Raw genomic sequence first — 18,748 nt, 5'->3', positions numbered from 1 at the left:
GTTCTTTTATAAAGTATCTGAAAAATAACCTTACGCACCAACATAGCTAGTGATTAAAATACATAAAACTTTGACTTTCCAATGAATATATTAACATTTTATTATTTTTAAAAGTCCATTTTCTTAATAGAGAAACCTGAAATTTTCCAAGCATGCAGTTATGAGGAATTAAGTTTAGGGTCAAACATTAAAGGAAGACATGCACATATAACATTCAAATGTATTCTGAAATTTCATGCCAACTAAACGAAACATTCCATGCATAATGTACCAAATATGTAACAAGAAAAGACAGTAACTTACTTCTGCAGCTTCTGATATTCCTTGCATACCAGGATACTGTTTATCCTGCTAAGGAGTACGCATTTCTAAAACCCAGTTGATGGAATCTAACTGGTACCCTTGTGCTTTTGATCCAGCAATGCCTCTGTTAATGGATGAGCTAGAGAGGAAATTGTAGCTGTTTCCTCCTTTCCTCTGCTCCTCTCTGGAGCCCATTTTTAGATGTACTGGAGGCTACAGGGATAAAATAACCACTATCACTTTTCTTCCATTAGCAGATACATCCACTGGATCAAAAACACTTCTGTGAGCACAAAGGTATCAACTGGATTCCTCTCAAGTTTTGTTTGTTTGTTTGTTTACATAAACTTTTGTAGTTGTGTTGCACAAATTGTTTTCTTTAAGCGCACTGCTAATTTCCACTGATGAATACAGAAGCTGCAAGTACATAGGAACGGGCTGTGCTACGCTTAATTAATATGAAATAATGTCTTATCATGACGAACAAGAACTCTTTCAGAGACCACAAACATGTTATGTAGATTTGAGTCTAATCTGGGGTTTCAGACCACCACCACCACCCTGCCTTGCCCCATTTTACCTCCTCATATTTATTGTCACTAAGCAAGAATTTAGATGCTGAATTATTCCATTTAGTTTGAGGAATGACAATTCGCTGCTACATTATGGCAATGTAATTATCTTGCCACGCTTCTCTTCAGTTTGGCTTTCTCTGCATTTCCTATAAATAAAACTCAGGAAAATGCAGAAGAATTGTATTAAGTCAATCCATGGGCATGGAAAGAAATTGTCCCCACTATCTTCCTGCTACTTTCTTGCCCCTCTTTAACTGTCCCCGGCACTATCCAAAACACATTTCCCCTTTCCCCTTCCCTTGGTGATGAAAGGAACAAGCAAGGCAGCTCCACACCTTCTCTCCACTACTAACAGCATGAAAAGGTCCAAGGGGCTATAGGATATGTTCTTCTAAACAAGGACTTCCCCTTGCATGTTCACTAGCATTCAGGGCCCTCTATAGGTTGCGTGTCCTGTGGTATGGGCTGTCTACACTGCATCAGAGCACATACACCTCTTCAGGAAGGTTCTGACATTTAGTGTTCTTTAGGACCATGAATTCTGGTAAAGCCACTGACCTGACCAACCAATTATATGATTCAATGGTTTGCTATTTTTGTGTTTATCTGGTAGGTGAGCTATTTTTGTGGAAATCTGCCGTCTAGTTTTAGCTTTGCAGGTGTGAAATCCCCACCCCCCACCCATAATCAGTTGGCTTCTGCAGCAATAGTCACAAGAAAAGTGTCATCCTATTGCCAGAGTTTCACTTAACTTCTACATAAAAAAGCTGTGAATGCTGCTGTTTAAATTTTATCAGCTTTGCTATAAACGCAGAAGGAAACTGATAAAAGGTATTGTAGGGAATTGAATTAAGACCAGATCATATAATTTTACTATGACTATACTAAATACACTGACACCATAGTTTAAGAGTTTACCATAATGCCATACAATTTTTCAAACAGCCATACATTGGAAATATATAATGTAAAAGAACATTATAGCCCCTTAACCAGACAGTACTGATTGCCTAGGGCAGTGGAGAAGAATGAAATGTGTGTCTAGAATTTAAGCTTATTGTCAGCTTGTACTTGCAGAATAGGTAGTGCTGACCATGTGTTATGAGTACAGGTGACTCCCTACTTATGGGGGGTTACATTCCAGCACCCCATGTGCATAAGTGAAAATTGCGTAAGTGGGAAGACCCTCTAAACACCTTTTAAATGCTCTTTCTGCCACGCTCTCTCCAATCCAGATCAAAAGGAGTGTACCAAAAATATCCACAAGTGGAACTGAGGCTTTGGGGCACCAGAGGTCAGGTTCCAAGGTCTTGCAAGGCCTCAAACAGCATCTCAGGCGTGACTTTCAGTGCTTTGCAAGGCACTGAAAGTTGTGTAGGGGGCCCTGTAGTGTGGATGCTGAGCACCCACAAGATTTTTTTGTGGGTGCTAGGGCCCCAAGGTCCCCCTAGAGTTGGCACTCCTGGCAGTCACATGCGAGTTGATCACGCAGAAGTGGGGATTCGTCTGTACTGGCGTTTTCCCAGACCCTTTCTGAACACATGGGGTTGCATGTAGAAGAGCACTTTGCATTCCTCCCATATATAATCAGAGAACATGATTTTAACTTTTTAAACTGGCCCTTTTTATCAGGTTCTTTGGTATTTTCCTAATTGTTCCACATTATAAAATTAACATTTGTTCTTAGCATTGCTATTGAAATATTGCAGTGTATATACAATTTATGAAACACCTGTACCAACAGCACACCCGCTAAATACTTCCATAAAGAACATGATTATGCCACTCAACATGACATCAATATTGGTAACAGAAACTATTATTTTCCTCTTTAAATTATTGCTGTTTTATAAAGATAAATGGAAAGAAGCTCTTTATCTCCCTTCTTACATTTGATTCAGTACAAAACATGCCAAATACTACACTTATTCTGGTTTTAATACATTTGGTCTATCAGAACAACAAAGTTAATATATTTTTATTGATCCTTAAGCTAGAAGGAACGAGTTTGATAATCTGAGTTCGATGTCCTTAGACTTAGTTATTCGCTAACACAAATGTACAATCCAGAAACAAAGCATTGAAAAGGGCCCCTCAAAAGGAGCCGTGAAAAATGTATACTTCCTTACAACAAATGGCAAAGTGATAAAGACAACCAACAAATTCATGGAGCATACCAAAGACATGCTGGTGTGAGTATGAGACACACATTTTAGCTCTCCCTTGGATAGAGCAGAAAAGGATAGTTTTATATATGAATATACAAACATAGCACTACTTCAGATTCCCAGCACTTAACACATCACAATTCTGAATGCAGAGCAGAATTGGTATGGTGTGCCTCACCTGGACCTGTCTCAAACACAGCATCTGAACTCCTAAAACCAGAAAGACCCTCAGCACCAACCCGGACTTTATATGATGTTCCTGGTGTTAATCCTTTTAACATAAAGAAGTTCCGGGAACCATTAACATTTTCTTTTTTCAAATCTTCTTTGCCTACAAAATTTTTAGGAACACAACAATTGGAGTATTTAAATTCACTGTCTTGAATTCATGCTTACACTTCTTACTTCCATTTGGCAAAAGTTTAGATTTCTTTCTCAAAAATATTTTGCTGTTATTTACTAATATGCAATATATAGGTAAACTGTAGGCTAAATGACAAAGAGTATTGTGGCACCTTAAAGCCTAATATTTTTTATTATGGTACGTGCTTTAATGGACATCCTTAGTCAATGTGGTACCCCTCCAGAGGTTGTAAAATCACAATCCTCTTTGAATTTTGGTCAGGCTGGTTGGGGCTGATGGGGTTTGTAGTCGAACAACTTCTAGAGGACACTGTGTGTGTGTGTGTGTGTGTGTGTGTGTGTGTGTGTGTGAATGTGCAAACAGTAAGGAGTGAGATTGGAAGGGAACGAGTTAAAAAAGACCTGAAGACTACAATAATTATATCCGACTTTAAATGGATGTAAAATAATTACAGCCTCTATTCACAAAGCAACATTAATAATTATGAATAGTATAGTCACAAATGATTTTATGTGCATTTAAGATATACTGTAATTGTCACAGTTTGTACTTTTAGCATTTCATTTCATAATGAAATATATACTGCTTATAACCCTGCTCCCAACCCTATGTGGGTATATACTTGTCAACTTAGAATAGTACTTCATGCATCTGATGAACTGGACTCCAGTTCACGAAAGCTTACGCTGTTAGATATTTATTAGCCTTTAAGGTGCCTTTAGCAGCAGCTATCAGCCTGGAAACAGTCACAATCTCATTTTTCATCTATTGTGAAAGATTCATTTTGATTAGTCTGCTAGAGGAAAGGAAATGTTGTTTTAACTGTTAAAATGGCCACAAAGATGTGATTATAGTTTTGTTTTCTTGGAAAATGGTGTTAAAACCCTAAATATTTTAGAGAGGCACATTTTCTACTTAGATTTTTCTTTACATTTTCCTTAATTTCTCAGCAATCAAGCAAAGAAAAGGGGAGGAATTCATTCATAACCAGAATTTGTGTGGCTCATTGAACTGCCCACTTCTGCCTAGTTCATCTTTCTCAGAATTAAGAGTGAAAATCCTTCCATTCAGATATGCTCCTCACATCTTTCTGTTCAGGATTTATTAAAAATGTGAAAGATACACATTGTATAATTACACAAGGCTTCTCTGAAACTGGATTTTACTGGGGACTGATGATGGCATTTTCCCTCTCATGTAATGGGGCAAGTATGCCCTGACCACCAAAAAGTGACCTTTGGGGGATAGCTCAGTAGGTAGAGTGTGAGACTCTTAATATCAGGGTTTTGGGTTCAAGCCCCACATTGAGCAAAAGATTCCTGTATTGGTTGGTCCTTTCCGACTCTATTCTATTCTATTTTAACCTCATGGACATAATACAACTAAAGGAAAGCAAACAAGCAGGCACCTTTTGCCAGCAAAACATCAAGCATTTAATTTTAGGATTATAGTTGCATCAAATTGCTGCCCTGAAGATGTTTAGAAAATCAGGCTTTCTAGTTTTAATGAAGACTAATTGGCTACATATGAATTTAATGGCACAAAAAAAAAACCAGTTTCAATATACTGTAGTTTAAAGCGTATTGTTAAAGACGTTTTTGCTTCGTAACCTTTCAGGTTAAGTGTCTCTGAAGCTGCATTGCATTAATGAGGTTTTAATAACAGAATTCCAAGCACAATAAATATGTATGTGCTTAATAAGACTGAATGTACTCCATGATGGGCTGCCTCATCAACTCTCACCAGAGTGAGGTGGGCAAAGAGGGGTAATTGAAGATGCAGAAGCAGCACATCCTCACGTATAGATGCTGCTTGGTGGGGAACTACCAATTCACACAATTTTGCATGAGCTGTTCCCTCTGGGGCTGTGTGCGCTTTTCAAGACAATGCTAAAAATTCTGCTGAATTGCCGTTTGTGGGTGAGGGAAAGGGTTTGATTCAGTCACCACCTACTAAACAGCTGGTCAACAGGAATTTAGTAGCTGTGATAGAAAACTCTATGTGCAGCTCCATGCATGTCCATTTAGTTAGGGGCATTTTATTAAGTGCTGTTGGCTCTAATTCCTAAAACAATGCAATAAAATAACATTAATTCAAATGTGTGTGTGTACACACTTCTATGCACTTCATATTGAAAAGTTTGCTGCAGTTTTTTAAAAGCAAAACTAGTTTTTTGAAAACTTAAGTCGATTTGGGGCCATTTTCTTATTATTAAAATATTTTGAAATATATTACAGCATTTGGAAGAATTCAATGAAATGTCTTCTTACTGCCTGCCACACCATATTCAACATAAATGTTCTCATGAACTGGACCCTCATACTCCCAACTGATATTGGCATAGGTCTCAGCAGCAGCTGCCGTAACATTTTTGATCCCTGGATACACTGGCGGCACTAAATACACAAGAAAAACAGAGCAAAATATGAAAGGCTGCATGCATCTCGTACAATCCAGTTTTAACTTCTTCCCTAACCTGAATCTTAAGAAATAGAATATTGATTTGTTTCTGTTTTCGGGAAAATGAAAAATGTGGACTTACCATGAATTCCCATTAGCAGCAATTCTCAGATGGACCACTCTTCCGTTCAGTGAAAGCCCCTCCTCTTGGTTACCAGGCATGGTCCTCTTTAAAATGGAACCAAGGGGAGGAGCTTCCCTCAGCCCCTGGGCTGTGACAAGAGTTTGGATAAGCTTCTACCATGAACTTTACTCTGACAGGAGGTCTACTAATAGTATTAGTAGATCTAATACAACAAGCATGAAAACACTGGAGCTAATGTACTGCTATGATTAACAAAGAAAAAGAACTTCCTACTAGAGTCAAACTATCTAAACCCACTACAGATACTGAATGGGCTTCCAAGAATATAACTGCTGCTTTTCTCTATATTTACCTATTTGCAAACTACCCCACCTTTGAATCACTGAGAATGGAAATAAACAATGTCAATATTTCCCTCTCTGCGGTGGGGTAACCTTTAATTCAGGTGTACCAAGTTTTCTTGTATCCAAACAGCAGGGAGATTGAATTGTTTTATCCCAAAGCCGCCTTCTTCTATGAAATGCAGCATTAGGATAACGCATCGTTACAAGTATGATCATTTGATAATGTCTAGCAAAGGTGTGCATGAATCTTGAGGGTGCATCTCTGCGCACAGTAGGCTTCTGTAGGCTGTGGAAATAGCAGTATTGCATTTATAGTGAGCTGGCATCTTATCCTTATAGACTTTAAATATCGTCTTCTAACCAATGGGGCATTGTGAGGATGGACAAATCTGTCCCCACTGAAGATTACTGCAGAGGGTTGGACTTCCAATTCCCTCCCAACTCTACAATTCTATGATCAAATCTCTGTTCAGAAACAGTAAATGAATGACCGTGAAAGGATAGGAACATAGGAAACGGTCTTATACTGACTTGGACCACTGGGTTCATCTAGCTCAGTACTGACTGGCAGTAGTTCTCCAGGATTCCAGGTGGAGGTCCTCCCCAACCCTACCTTGAAATGCTGGAGACTGAACTGGGGATGTTCACACGCTCTATCACTGAGCTGTTGCTCTTCCATGAAATCTGACCTCCCAATGAAAAGTGGAATGAAATACTCTAGTTCTCCTAGCTTCCATTGCTTTGCAGGAAGGTCATCCAAATACACCAGGGAGGGTTGCAGTGAAACTCAAACAGGAAAAGGTGGAAAATCAGAGCCATGAGAGTTATTCTTGTCCCCATTTCCTTCTCCTCATTTTGCTGCCACTATATCCACTATCGCTGCCACTATATCCTTGTGTTGTTTTTATGGTAGGACAAGGAGGAGGGCCCTTCAATCAGATTTTGAACAAATAATCAATTGTATGACTTTTAGAAGACAGCTGAAGGCAGCCCTGTATGTGGATATTTTTTTAAAGTTTGATGTTTTATTGTGTTTTTATATTTTGCTGGAAGCCACTTAGAGTGTCTGTGGCAACCCAGCCAGATGAGCGGCATATGGAATTATTTATTTACTATTACTATTATTATTTTCAGGAAAACAAAGAATTGTCATCTTTGCCAATGTGGTTCCCCCCCACCCCAGTACATAATCTGATTATTGTATTATGAACAGGGGAAATACCCCTGTATGATGGTAAGAACAGGAAGAAATGGGGAGTTCTAAAATTTTTGGATGATGAAATGCTAACATCCAGCCTAAAAGGCTTTGGCCCAGTATGCCTGCAGAAGCATCTCCACCCCCATCGTTCAGCCTGGACACTGAGGTCCAGTTCTGAGTAAGTTTACAGGGAACTAGGCAAAGGGTCTTCTTGGTAGTGGTGCCCGCCCTGTGGAATGCCCTCCCATCAGATATCAAGGAAATGAACAACTATCTGACTTTTAGGCAGCCCTGTTTAGGGAAGTTTTTAATGTTTGATGTTTTATCGTGTTTTTAATATTCTGTTGGGAGCCGCCCAGAGTGGCTGGGGAAACCCAGCCAGATGGGCGAGGTACTACTGCTACTACTAAAAATTTCTTACTATTATTACCATTGTTGTTGTTGTTGTTGTTGTTATCCTCTGCTTCAGTTAATAAACGACATATCTATATAGCTTTATTTTTTTATTAACCAAGTCAAATAGCCAGTTAATTCATATAAATAGGCAAAATACCAACAATGACAACCTTCTATTTAAGTAAAAACAACAACATTAATTTATGGATGTACCAGAACAAGTATGTTGTGGTTGTAAGGTGTCAAACTGCTACATAACATGTCAGCACAATATACCAAATAATTTCTGTATGAAACTGTTTTGATATTTGTAAGCATATTTTGTTGAAGTGTTTCAACAAAACAAGTAAGGATAGGTGAGAATCTCATGTAGACCACATCTTTAAGCAAACTGACCTAATCAGGACCTCCTAGACCAATCCAACAGCGGGAATGTAATTACCCTTCAGTTTTCAAGCTTTTCTGAATTTTGCGATATAGTTCTCACTTCAAGAAAGTATCCAGCTTCATAAAACAATGCAAATTTTAGGCTAACATATACTTTATATGTATATTATGTTTCATTATGTGTTTAAGAATTTTTTTATGTGGGATTTTAAAAAAATAGAGAATAATGCAGTGGAATGAATTTATGAATATATGCTTGGGGAAAACTGACATGAGCCAGAAATAGGCTGATGTGTCCAGATTCTCTGAAATTTTGATTTGAAATTCTACAGGAAGTAATCCAACATTATGATGTTTTAATCCATGATGCTTTAATACAACATCACAGTTCTATACTACTCTTTAGATAGTAACATTGATTGCCATTTCTCCAGTTATTGTTTATATTTCACTTTCTTATGCTAATAACAACAGCCATCTTAACTTACAGCTAATAAGTTCTATAGCCTGTGAACCAAACAGCGCATTTAACAGGTCAGCCTATGAACAGATAACATAAAACTCTCCAATAGAACAGTATGTATTAGGAACCAAAATGGTCATGAAACTATCCTCTCTGTGTGTTTATTAAGGCCACACATATAAGGAGAAAGGAATACTGGAAATGAGTAAGCAAAAGATGGCATTCAATGAACTGACTGTACATGTCTGTGTATTTGAAAAGTGAACTTTATTTAATACCATCTTTGCTTCCACTTTATTTGCAATATACTAGCCCACTTTGCTTCTACAGGACACAGACATATGAAAGCTCGGTGTGACCAATAAACACATGGCACTAGATCTCACCAATGCTTGAATTAATTGGGGAGGGAAGCCTTTACTCCCCCCCCCCATTGCTGGCAGAGGCATTTTCAGAGGTTCTGAAGTAAGAGAAACCTGCAAGACAAACTGGAACGTGTCCAGAGGAGGGCAACCAAAATGGTCAAAGGCCTGGAAACGATGCCTTATGAGGAACGGCTAAGGGAGCTGGGCATGTTTAGCCTGGAGAAGAGGAGGTTAAGGGGTGATATGATAGCCATGTTCAAATATATAAAAGGATGTCACATAGAGGAGGGAGAAAGGTTGTTTTCTGCTGCTCCAGAGAAGCGGACATGGAGCAATGGATTCAAACTACAAGAAAGAAGATTCCACCTAAAAATTAGGAAGAACTTCCTGACAGTAAGAGCTGTTTGACAGTGGAATTTGCTGCCAAGGAGTGTGGTGGAGTCTCCTACTTTGGAGGTCTTTAAGCAGAGGCTTGACAACCTTATGTCAGGAGTGCTCTGATGGTGTTTCCTGCTTGGCAGGGGGTTGGACTCGATGGCCCTTGTGGTCTCTTCCAACTCTATGATTCTATGATTCTAAGCTATCATTACTGCCACAAAACAGCCTTAGTGATAGAAAAATGAGCTCCTCCCTGTAGCACAAACTTGCCTCCTCCTCAGAGCCTGTCTAATGGATTGTCATGAAAGACAGTACATACATGTATGCTTTTTGAAGCAATAAGACAGTACTATGTTAAAGAAATTGATGGATGTCCAATAAACATTCCCTCTATCAGCGCAACACTCTCCTTTAATGAATTGCATTGTTCCTTTCACTTATACAGGCTGATTTCTTTTTAAAGAAACTGAATTTAGAATTTGAAAAAAATCCATACAATTCATGCTCATCTTTACCTGCACTTAGGTCAAGCGGAAGAATACCAGCATAAATGGAAGAAAATAAAAGGACACTACATAATTAGGTACAACAAAAGGAGCATATATATCTATATACCTATCTATAGTATAAATCTACACATATATATTAAAGCACAAAGGCATGCAGTTAAAGTATTAGAAGAAGGAAATAAGAAGTTAAACACTCACACTAAAGAGTGGTTTTAATCATGCATTTGTTTCACCTACTATCATTTTTTTAAAAAAACACCTTTCTTAACCACTTATCCTTTTGTCTTATAATTTATTAATGTGCCGTTAAGTTAAATCATAGGTGTGCATGCATGTGCACACACACACTACAGCAGTTTTCCAGAATAAAGACACTTCCTTGTTCTGCCAAACTTAGGACAATTGTCGGTTGCTTGGTCCAAATAAAGGACTTGCTTGACAGCTTTTTCTTTTCTTTTCTAAGTGGCCAGCATTACTTTCCTCTGTTTGCCAGTTTTTATGATGCTTTTAGTCTGGCATTTTCAAAAACAGCAGTACTTGTTTTCTGAGGGAAGGTCACTTTATAGTTTCTTTCACTTGTAACTTGCCCCTGCTTAGCATCTTATGTGTTATGCTATGTTTGGTTTTGGGAGGGACGCGGGTGGCGCTGTGGGTAAAAGCCTCAGCGCCTAGGGCTTGCCGATCGAAAGGTCGGCGGTTCGAATCCCCGCGGTGGGGTGCGCTCCCGCTGCTCGGTCCCAGCGCCTGCCAACCTAGCAGTTCGAAAGCACCCCCGGGTGCAAGTAGATAAATAGGTACCGCTTACCAGCGGGAAGGTAAACGGCGTTCCGTGTGCTGCGCTGGCTCGCCAGATGCAGCTTTGTCACGCTGGCCACGTGACCCGGAAGTGTCTCCGGACAGCGCTGGCCCCCGGCCTATAGATGTGAGATGGGCGCACAAACCCCAGAGTCTGTCAAGACTGGCCCGTTCGGGCAGGGGTACCTTTACCTTTACCTTATGTTTGGTTTTGGCTTTATTCCCTGTTTTGGATACTATTAGATTTAGGGCAGTGATTCAGAGGAAAGTATTATACCTGCAGAACAGGCTTTAATTAAGAATCCTAATGCAGCAGACAAAACTATAAAACTGATACAAAACACAATGCATTATATTTAGGGTATAATACTGCTTAGACAACTGCAGTATAGCGTGTTCTCCTTCATGGAGAGCACGTGTTGCGGTGGGGGCCGACAAGACACTCCAAAATTGTGGGGCGGGCCAATTGATCATTGGCCACTGTTGTGATTGGGCTTCCCTTGTTGTTGGAAAGAGGTTAATGTTGCCATTTTGTGATTGACAGCTAGAAACATTAAAACTCCATGCACGAAGCGTAGAGCTTCCTCTTTTCACTCCATGCATCGGATTGCCTGTCCCCCCCTCACTATATTTAGGGTTGTTCGCATTGACCTTGCTATGCCTGTCATGGGGTCATCTGCTCTTGGGGCAGGGGCCCGGTAGGAATTTTGTCCATTTGGCTGATTGGCTGGTGCCATTTGGTTTTTGCCTACGGTGTAGCAAATCGTCACAACTTGTAAGGTTGCGGTTAGGCATTGGTTTTTGGTTTGTTTGGTTGAGGGGCATGGATTGGCTGTGCCTGCCCCTCTAATGCTGCTGCTGCAAGGGTATTCCATTAAAGGAATACAGGGGCTCGCCATTGCTTTTGTTCAAACCCTGTCAAGGGGCTAGGGCCATGCAAGAGCCCCTGGTTGCATTTGGGGACGGCTGAGGGCAGGTTCCCTGCTCCGTCGCTACCCCCAAATGTATTCCCCTTTTCTGACTTTCACAGGCTTGCGAAATGTCAGTCTGTCCCCACCGGGGGCAGATAGTCGCAACCAATGCCTAAGCAACCACTCACATTTTTTGTATTTTAATAAAGTTGTGGCCAAATTATGCCAAAAACCTTAAACAAAAAATTCAGTGTGATGTGTGAGTTATTTGGGGTGGCTTGGGGACCTCAACATGCAAACAGATGCTTTTACATGGCTTTCTGACTATTGTCTTCATGCTAATGATTCTGTGGAAGTATCTGCTCAAATATGTCCCAATGAATAAGCTATGAAAGCAAATGGCAGGCCCAAATGGCAATTTTCTGTGCACTTGGTTGAGTATTGTAGAGTATGCGTAAAAATATATATTTCAGGTAGAGATTCCTCCCCACAGGGTATATCTGTACTTGCAAAGAAAGAACGCCCACGTGGAGCTGCACAATCCACAGTGGTTTAATGTAAGTCCCCATTCCATACTGGTGGGGAGGCAGCTCTGACTGAATCACTCAGGACTGCAGTAAGTATAAATGCTAAAAGTAGACATTAAATCTTTAAAACAGTGCAATCCAGATATGACCTAAAATCTTGTTTTCATTGGGCAGTGGGAAGCAAGGAAACCGTTTCATAAAATACATACAGCTGCAAGATGATCATATAGCCATTTTAGAGTGAATTTCGTGTGACCATAGCCCAACTATGGTGCCTGGAAAGCTATGTGACAATTTTTAAAGCATAGTTTAGCATGACACAATAGATATAAGTGACTATATGCATATGCAAGTCCCTTGTAAAACAATTATGCACAGCTTTTCTAGGGATAAACATTACAGCAGTTCTAAGAGCACCAAAGTTTTGAAAACCAAAACCATAGAGACAATTCTCCAACTACAGCCAGCCAAATTCACTTATTTTTAGAGAGAGCAAAATAGCACAATTATTCAAATGTAAGTGGACGTTCTTTATACATACCCATCTTACCTTCATCCATAATTGTTACTGCCTCCTCTGTTATTTGACTTCCAGCTCCAACTGATGTCTGTGCGTAGAAGTAAAACTTGTATCGAGTGCTGTAATTTAAGTTGCTTAATATCAGGCTGGTCTCATTGGCTGGTATACTGATCTCTTCCAAGCGGCCTAATTCATGTGTGTTATTAACTGTTGAAAGACAGCACAAATAATGTAGTTAGTAGCTGTTTGGGAGCACATAACTGTTGCATCAAAAAGCATTGCACCAGATTTTACTACATATATTGAATTAGTAAACTCCCTTAATCACGTGACCATGGATGGCTCAGGTGGTTAGAGCATGGTGCTGATAACACCAAGATCGCAGGCTTGATCCTTGTATAGGACAGCTGCATATTCCTGCACTGCAGGGGGGTGGACTAGATGATGCTCAGGGTCCCTTCCATCTCTACAATTCTAGGATTCTATGTAGCCATATGGCACACGTGTTTTGGCACACTAAGCAGTATGCTTTTCAGCAGCCCTAGGTAAAAATTGAATTATGCAGCCTTGCTCTCTGGTACCGTAGAAAGTCATGGATTTGTGTGTTATCTTCTTCATGTCTCTAAGGCTGTAGCCAAGGCAAACAGGGAGGAAAACAGAGGCTAAAATTGTTATTAAAAAAATTGGAGGGAGTCTGACAGATGCTGGAAAAGCAGAAAATGTTTGATGGGGCAAGCTGAAAGGGAATGGAGTGGGAAAGAACTTTATTATTACTTTTAAATGAAGAAGCACACCAACAGTTGTGGAGGGCAGACAGACAGACCATCCAAACATGGAAAACCTAAACGTGAAATAAGTATAGTGGAGTGCTTTGAAAAAAATAAACCAGCCATGAATCAAAACTGAAGGCTGATGGGAGGAGGTAGCGATTTCGAGCAGTGATTTTGCCTTCAACCATCAGGTGGCATTCCAAAACCACACGATGCCAGATTGCACGAGAGAGAGAGAGAGAGAGAGAGAGAGAGAGAGAGAGAGAAGTGCTATCATGCAACCTGCTTTCTATACGAATGGGACACCAAGAATGCAGAAGTGGAATACACTGGAAGTTTTAAAAGTCGCCAGATTTGATTTAGCATTGCCCATTCCCATTTGAAGCATTTTTTATAAACTGTTCCCTACCAAATATATAAAACAATAATGAAAGTTTATACCAAGAACAAACTTAGTTGGTCTCTAAGGTGCTACTGGACATCATCATCATCATTATTATTATTATTATTATTATTATTATTATTATTATTATTATATATTTCGACTGCGTCAGACCAACACGGCTACCTACCTGAATCTGTTCCCTACAAAGATATATTATCAACTTAAGAACCTGCTATTAACTATTCAGTAAGCATGTGTTTTGAGAAATGAAAAACAACTGTTTACTCACTTGGTTGAAACTTTAGTATATATCCTACCACAACACCATTTGGATGAGAAGGTGGTCCCCATTCCAAAGTGAGGGAATCCAGATTTGGATTGGTAATCTTCAAAAAGGAGGGTGCGCTCGGAACTTTTAAGATGATAAAATGACACATGTTAAAGATAGTAAGTAGCAAACTTACCATCACCACCACCACCATAATTAAATAAAATTCAAATACAAGCCAGTGTAAATGAGCCCTACATTTACTTCCACCATTTACACAATGTAATACTGATTAGGCAGTGGAACAATGTAAGACCCACATTCTAATCTGATTCATGTTTTACTCAAGAAATCCTAGTGATGGCTGCTAGGATTATGATTTTCAGGAATGTAAAATGCATTTGAAACATTAAATGCAAATAGAGTAGCTTTATTGTTTTCTAACTGCATACCTCCTTCGGGAGTTTTAAATGTTTCATCAGGGGTTGCTGGTCCTTCTCCTTTTCCATTAACCACTCTAACATTCAATTTGTAAGTGCTATATGGCTCCAATCCTGGCAACATTCCATGCGTCTTATTTCCAGGAAAAGACAGTGCCTTTTTTTCGACATGCTGGTTAATTCTTCCAGATAAACTTTCCACTTTCATATAGTAAATCTAAAAATTAAATATATTTTAAAAAAATATTTATCTACTGCTTCTCTGGTTTGCAACATACTATGATAAAGGTTTCTGACATGCAATTTAGGGTTCTGAGGCTCTTTTAGTGAGGCATACAAAATCCTAAACATGCTTATTTGGATATATGCAATCCTATGCATGTTTATTTGGACATAAAGCCCATAAGCCCCACCAACAGATCCTTTTAATCAAGTGCTTTTAGGACTGTTCATGTTCATCTGTGGTTACAGGGTGTGATTTAATTTTTTTAGCCCAAGACAATTACAAGGCATATATGCTGCAGTAACCTTTATTTTTATTACTTTAAAAGGTTTATCAGAAACAAATCTGAAGTGATTTAGTGGCACAGCAGGATGATAGTATTTGATAACACAGTACCTGCCAGGTTTATGTAGAACATTATTTATAAAGTGAATTGTTTTAAGTTTTATCTGATATGCTGGTATGAGAAGGTAGAATTCACAATTATTAGCAGTAGAAAAAAATAACTATTCAAGCCTGCTGATTTTTTCCCCTAATGCTAGTTGTACTAGAAAGAATAATCCCTGGTTGAGTCATGCTATATTAATTTTCAGAACCATTCACGTCACACTTTTCTGGAAGCACTTAAGGGTAAAGGATATCAGCAGTCAGGCTAAAAATCGCTTTTGACAGAAATGAACTAATGGCCTTTCTTCTAGAAAGTGAAACACAATGGCTCAAGCAGTTACTTTAATCACATGGAAGCTGACAGAATAGCTATTTCAATCAAATACTGGCTGATGAAAATAAAACAGACTACTATAAAAAGAGATAAGCTTTAATATTTAGAGTTCAGAACTCATAGCTAGAAGTTCCCACCCCAAAAATAAAAACAAAGGGTAAATATTATTTAAGAGGCTACAATGGTTAACTTACTTTGTATCCCTGAAGATGACCTCGGACATACTTTAACAGAACTGGATCCCATTGCACTTTTGCTAAGGTGCTGTTTACAACTTGTACCTGCAAATTGCCTGGAGCAACCATTGGTACTGTTGGAGAAAATTCAATAAATCTCAGGTTAGAGCAACTTACACACACTCATGACACTTTAGAGACTTCAGAAGTCTAGAAATTTGGTTGTGAATCTATATATTGCACCATAATGTAATTACTGCCAAAGCTTCAGTGCATTGCGATAAATGTATAGCCCTCGCAGCAAGGATTATTGCAAAAAAATAAAATAAATCAACTTACAATCTTCCCCAGAATGTCCAATTGTTGTTGTTGGTTCTGGAGCAGGTCCCAAGTCATTTAACGCCTGCACTTTTATCTCGTAAGGAGCAAAGGTCGGTGTACCAGACACAATATATTTGGATACATTTGCAACTGTAACAGATGTCCAATCATCATCGCCATCCTTCTGTCGCCAACTGACTTTGTACTGGAGCCCTGGACCGTTGAACTGAAAATGCTTTAAGGGCTAAAATGGAAAGCGAAAAAGAAGAAGATATTTATAGTTAGCTACTGCATTTAAAGCAAATACAGAAAATAAGACAAGAATTTTATAAAACCAATGGCCTTGGTTTGAAGAACTCCACAATATGCCAGTTTAACCAGGTGCTTCCTGGGAAATGTATTAATCTTATTGCTTGCATAGTTAGATATTTCCAACCAAACCCTTTCAGAAATTTTGTAGTTCATGGGCAGTTTCATTGTTCCCCTTTTTATTTAATTTAGTGAAATTTTATTTGTATACAGGCAACTCCCCACTTGTGTGTGATCTACTTGCATGCAACTGCGCACATGTGCAACACCAGTAAACCGGAACTGGGGAGCACCCTGGAGAGTCCTTGTGGCTCACGAAGAGACCCTCCCAAGAGCCTGAAGAAAGCGTCCTCTTTGGGCTCTGGGGAGGGTCTCCTTGCAAGCCAGAGGTGTAGCGGGGCTATGGTGAGCTGCTCAGCTGATGCATGGGGAAGGTTTCCTGTGCAGCAGCTGAGCAGCCTAAGCAAACCTTCAGCACATGGGAAGATCCTCCCTAGAGCTCAAAGAGGACAGCTTCTTCAGGCATTGAGGAGGCGCTCCTCATGAGCCAAAGGGGCAGTGGGGCTTTGTTGAGGCTGCTCAGCTGACACGTGGGTAAGCAACTGCTGCTATGCTACCCCACATGCCAGATGTTAGGTGGGGAGGCTGAGCAGCCTCAACAAAGTCCCACTGCCCTACAGCTTGTGATGAGACCCTCCCTGGAGCCCAAGGAGGACACCTTCTTTGGGTTCAAATTCTGAAAGAGTTCAAACTCTTAAAAAATGTATATATCCTTACCTCCCACATGATCACCAAATTATCAGGTTCTGATCCAATCCCTTGAACCCCAGTAGGATTGTCATCCGGCTCTAGAAGTTAAATATTTATATTTGAGTAAACTCTTTACCCATCCCAAATAATTCAGTACTATCTATGGTCTAAGCTGATAATTGTAAGTGATAGCGTTTATTTACTTGCAGGTTTTGTAAAGTATTGTTCAGAGGCTTCACTTGGTTGGCTATTTCCAATGTCATTGACAGCTATTACACGAAATGAATAGTTAACATATGGTGACAGCTTTAACTGTACAGTTGTCAGGATCCCAGAGATTTCTGTCAGGTAGTTCCATATCCCTGGTTCACGCATGGCATCTTCATATTCAATGACAAACTCTGCATATAAAATAAAAGAGGATTGCTTCAGAAACCAGAGAACTTTCTGTCATGCAACAAGCAAAAAGGAAATGTTTCAGATTATAATGAGCTGAGGACAATATCTATGTCAATATAATTTTATAAGAAATTGTCCTCTTTTAGTGTAGGAATGGCATGATATCAACATGATTATTATTATTATAGGTTTCACTATGTAATGATATGTTATCTCTGTATACTGAAAAATGGCTAGGATGGAATGTAAACATTTTTTCTTAGAAATTAATATATTTTAAAAAATATGATAATTGTATAAAAAGAGGTTTTCATGTGCTTGAAAACAGGAATGCTTATAGCCTTAAAAGTTGGCAGATTGTCCTAGAAATAGACTTCTCTAACCCAGCTTGTAGCATTTGTTTATGGCAGCAGCAGCTGCACACCATCAGGGCTGGTGCTGGTTAAAGGGAAGAGGAACAGAAAAGCCAGACCACAGAGAGACAAAGGAGATGAGAAGAAGACAATGAGCAAAGCAGCATTTGACTTCCAGTTCCTCTGAGATGAACCATTACTATGGCCACATTTCAAGGCATTCTGTTCTCAGGAAAGAGAAGAACTTGATATCTGTACTGGCAAAGCAAACAGAGGGGTGGGTGGCTGAGAGAAAAATGTGGATGGTTGAAAGAGAGCAAGCACATACACACAAGAGAAGTCACAGACAAGGCCATGCCTCATGATCTCCAGCTCTTAATGAAAAGAAAGGTTCCCACCCCTGCCTTAAAGAATTGTGCCTTTTTATTTTATTTAGTGTCCAATAATGGTACAAAAGTGTACAGCTAATAAGAAAATTGCAAATGAAAAATATAATTACTTAGAATCTGGGAATAAAACACACTCCCTTTTAAATGTAACACATTGTTCCCCTTTTAATTTAATTTAGTCAAATAGACATAGCAAACCATACTCGTAATAGGGCTATTATTGTCATTGCCCGGTATCCACGTGAGCTGAACAGTTCTCTCTTGATGATCTGTCAATTCCAAATCAAAAGGTGGATCAGGACGATCTGCAAGCCAAATAAGCGCAAAGGAAGATAAACACAAATTAGTTGCTATCCAGGAAAACAAAATCTAATCATAACTGCTTTCAACATGTACAAATGATTTAGTGGTCACTAGCATGCAACTGCAATGAAAATGAATAACCGATTTTGCTGGGAAACAATGCAAAAAGAAGAAAAACCAAGAATTGTTACAA

General features: G+C 39.3%; 1 protein-coding gene and 1 long non-coding RNA gene across 18 annotated transcripts in view; one reads left to right on the top strand and one right to left on the bottom strand.

Annotated features, from left to right (window-relative positions):
• Positions 1-18,748, bottom strand: part of NRCAM (neuronal cell adhesion molecule) — a 134,818-nt gene that overhangs the window by 20,748 nt on the left and 95,322 nt on the right. For 7 of the 17 annotated variants that reach the window (XR_014223813.1, XM_082239498.1, XM_082239483.1 and 4 more), the window contains 10 exons: positions 18,456-18,557; positions 17,315-17,512; positions 17,139-17,209; positions 16,071-16,296; positions 15,750-15,865; positions 14,624-14,828; positions 14,193-14,315; positions 12,770-12,955; positions 5,681-5,806; positions 3,225-3,377 (listed from right to left, as the gene is read on the bottom strand). Coding sequence is in view for 16 of the 17 variants with exons in the window: in XM_082239498.1 (XP_082095624.1) it covers positions 3,225-3,377; positions 5,681-5,806; positions 12,770-12,955; positions 14,193-14,315; positions 14,624-14,828; positions 15,750-15,865; positions 16,071-16,296; positions 17,139-17,209; positions 17,315-17,512; positions 18,456-18,557 (1,506 nt within the window). In the remaining variant the exon portion in view is untranslated. The remainder of the gene's footprint in view (positions 1-3,224; positions 3,378-5,680; positions 5,807-12,769; positions 12,956-14,192; positions 14,316-14,623; positions 14,829-15,749; positions 15,866-16,070; positions 16,297-17,138; positions 17,210-17,314; positions 17,513-18,455; positions 18,558-18,748) is intronic. The other 10 variants (XM_082239489.1, XM_082239485.1, XM_082239487.1 and 7 more) reach the window with 3 other exon arrangements.
• LOC309541790 overlaps positions 1-18,748 on the top strand; it is a 65,243-nt gene that overhangs the window by 2,312 nt on the left and 44,183 nt on the right. The gene's annotated exons all lie outside the window — the stretch shown is intronic.

The sequence above is a fragment of the Podarcis vaucheri genome (genome assembly GCF_965113315.1).
Source record: "Podarcis vaucheri genome assembly, chromosome: 10".
NCBI classification, from domain to species: Eukaryota; Metazoa; Chordata; class Lepidosauria; order Squamata; family Lacertidae; genus Podarcis; species Podarcis vaucheri.
This window is presented reverse-complemented; position numbering and strand designations above follow the sequence as displayed.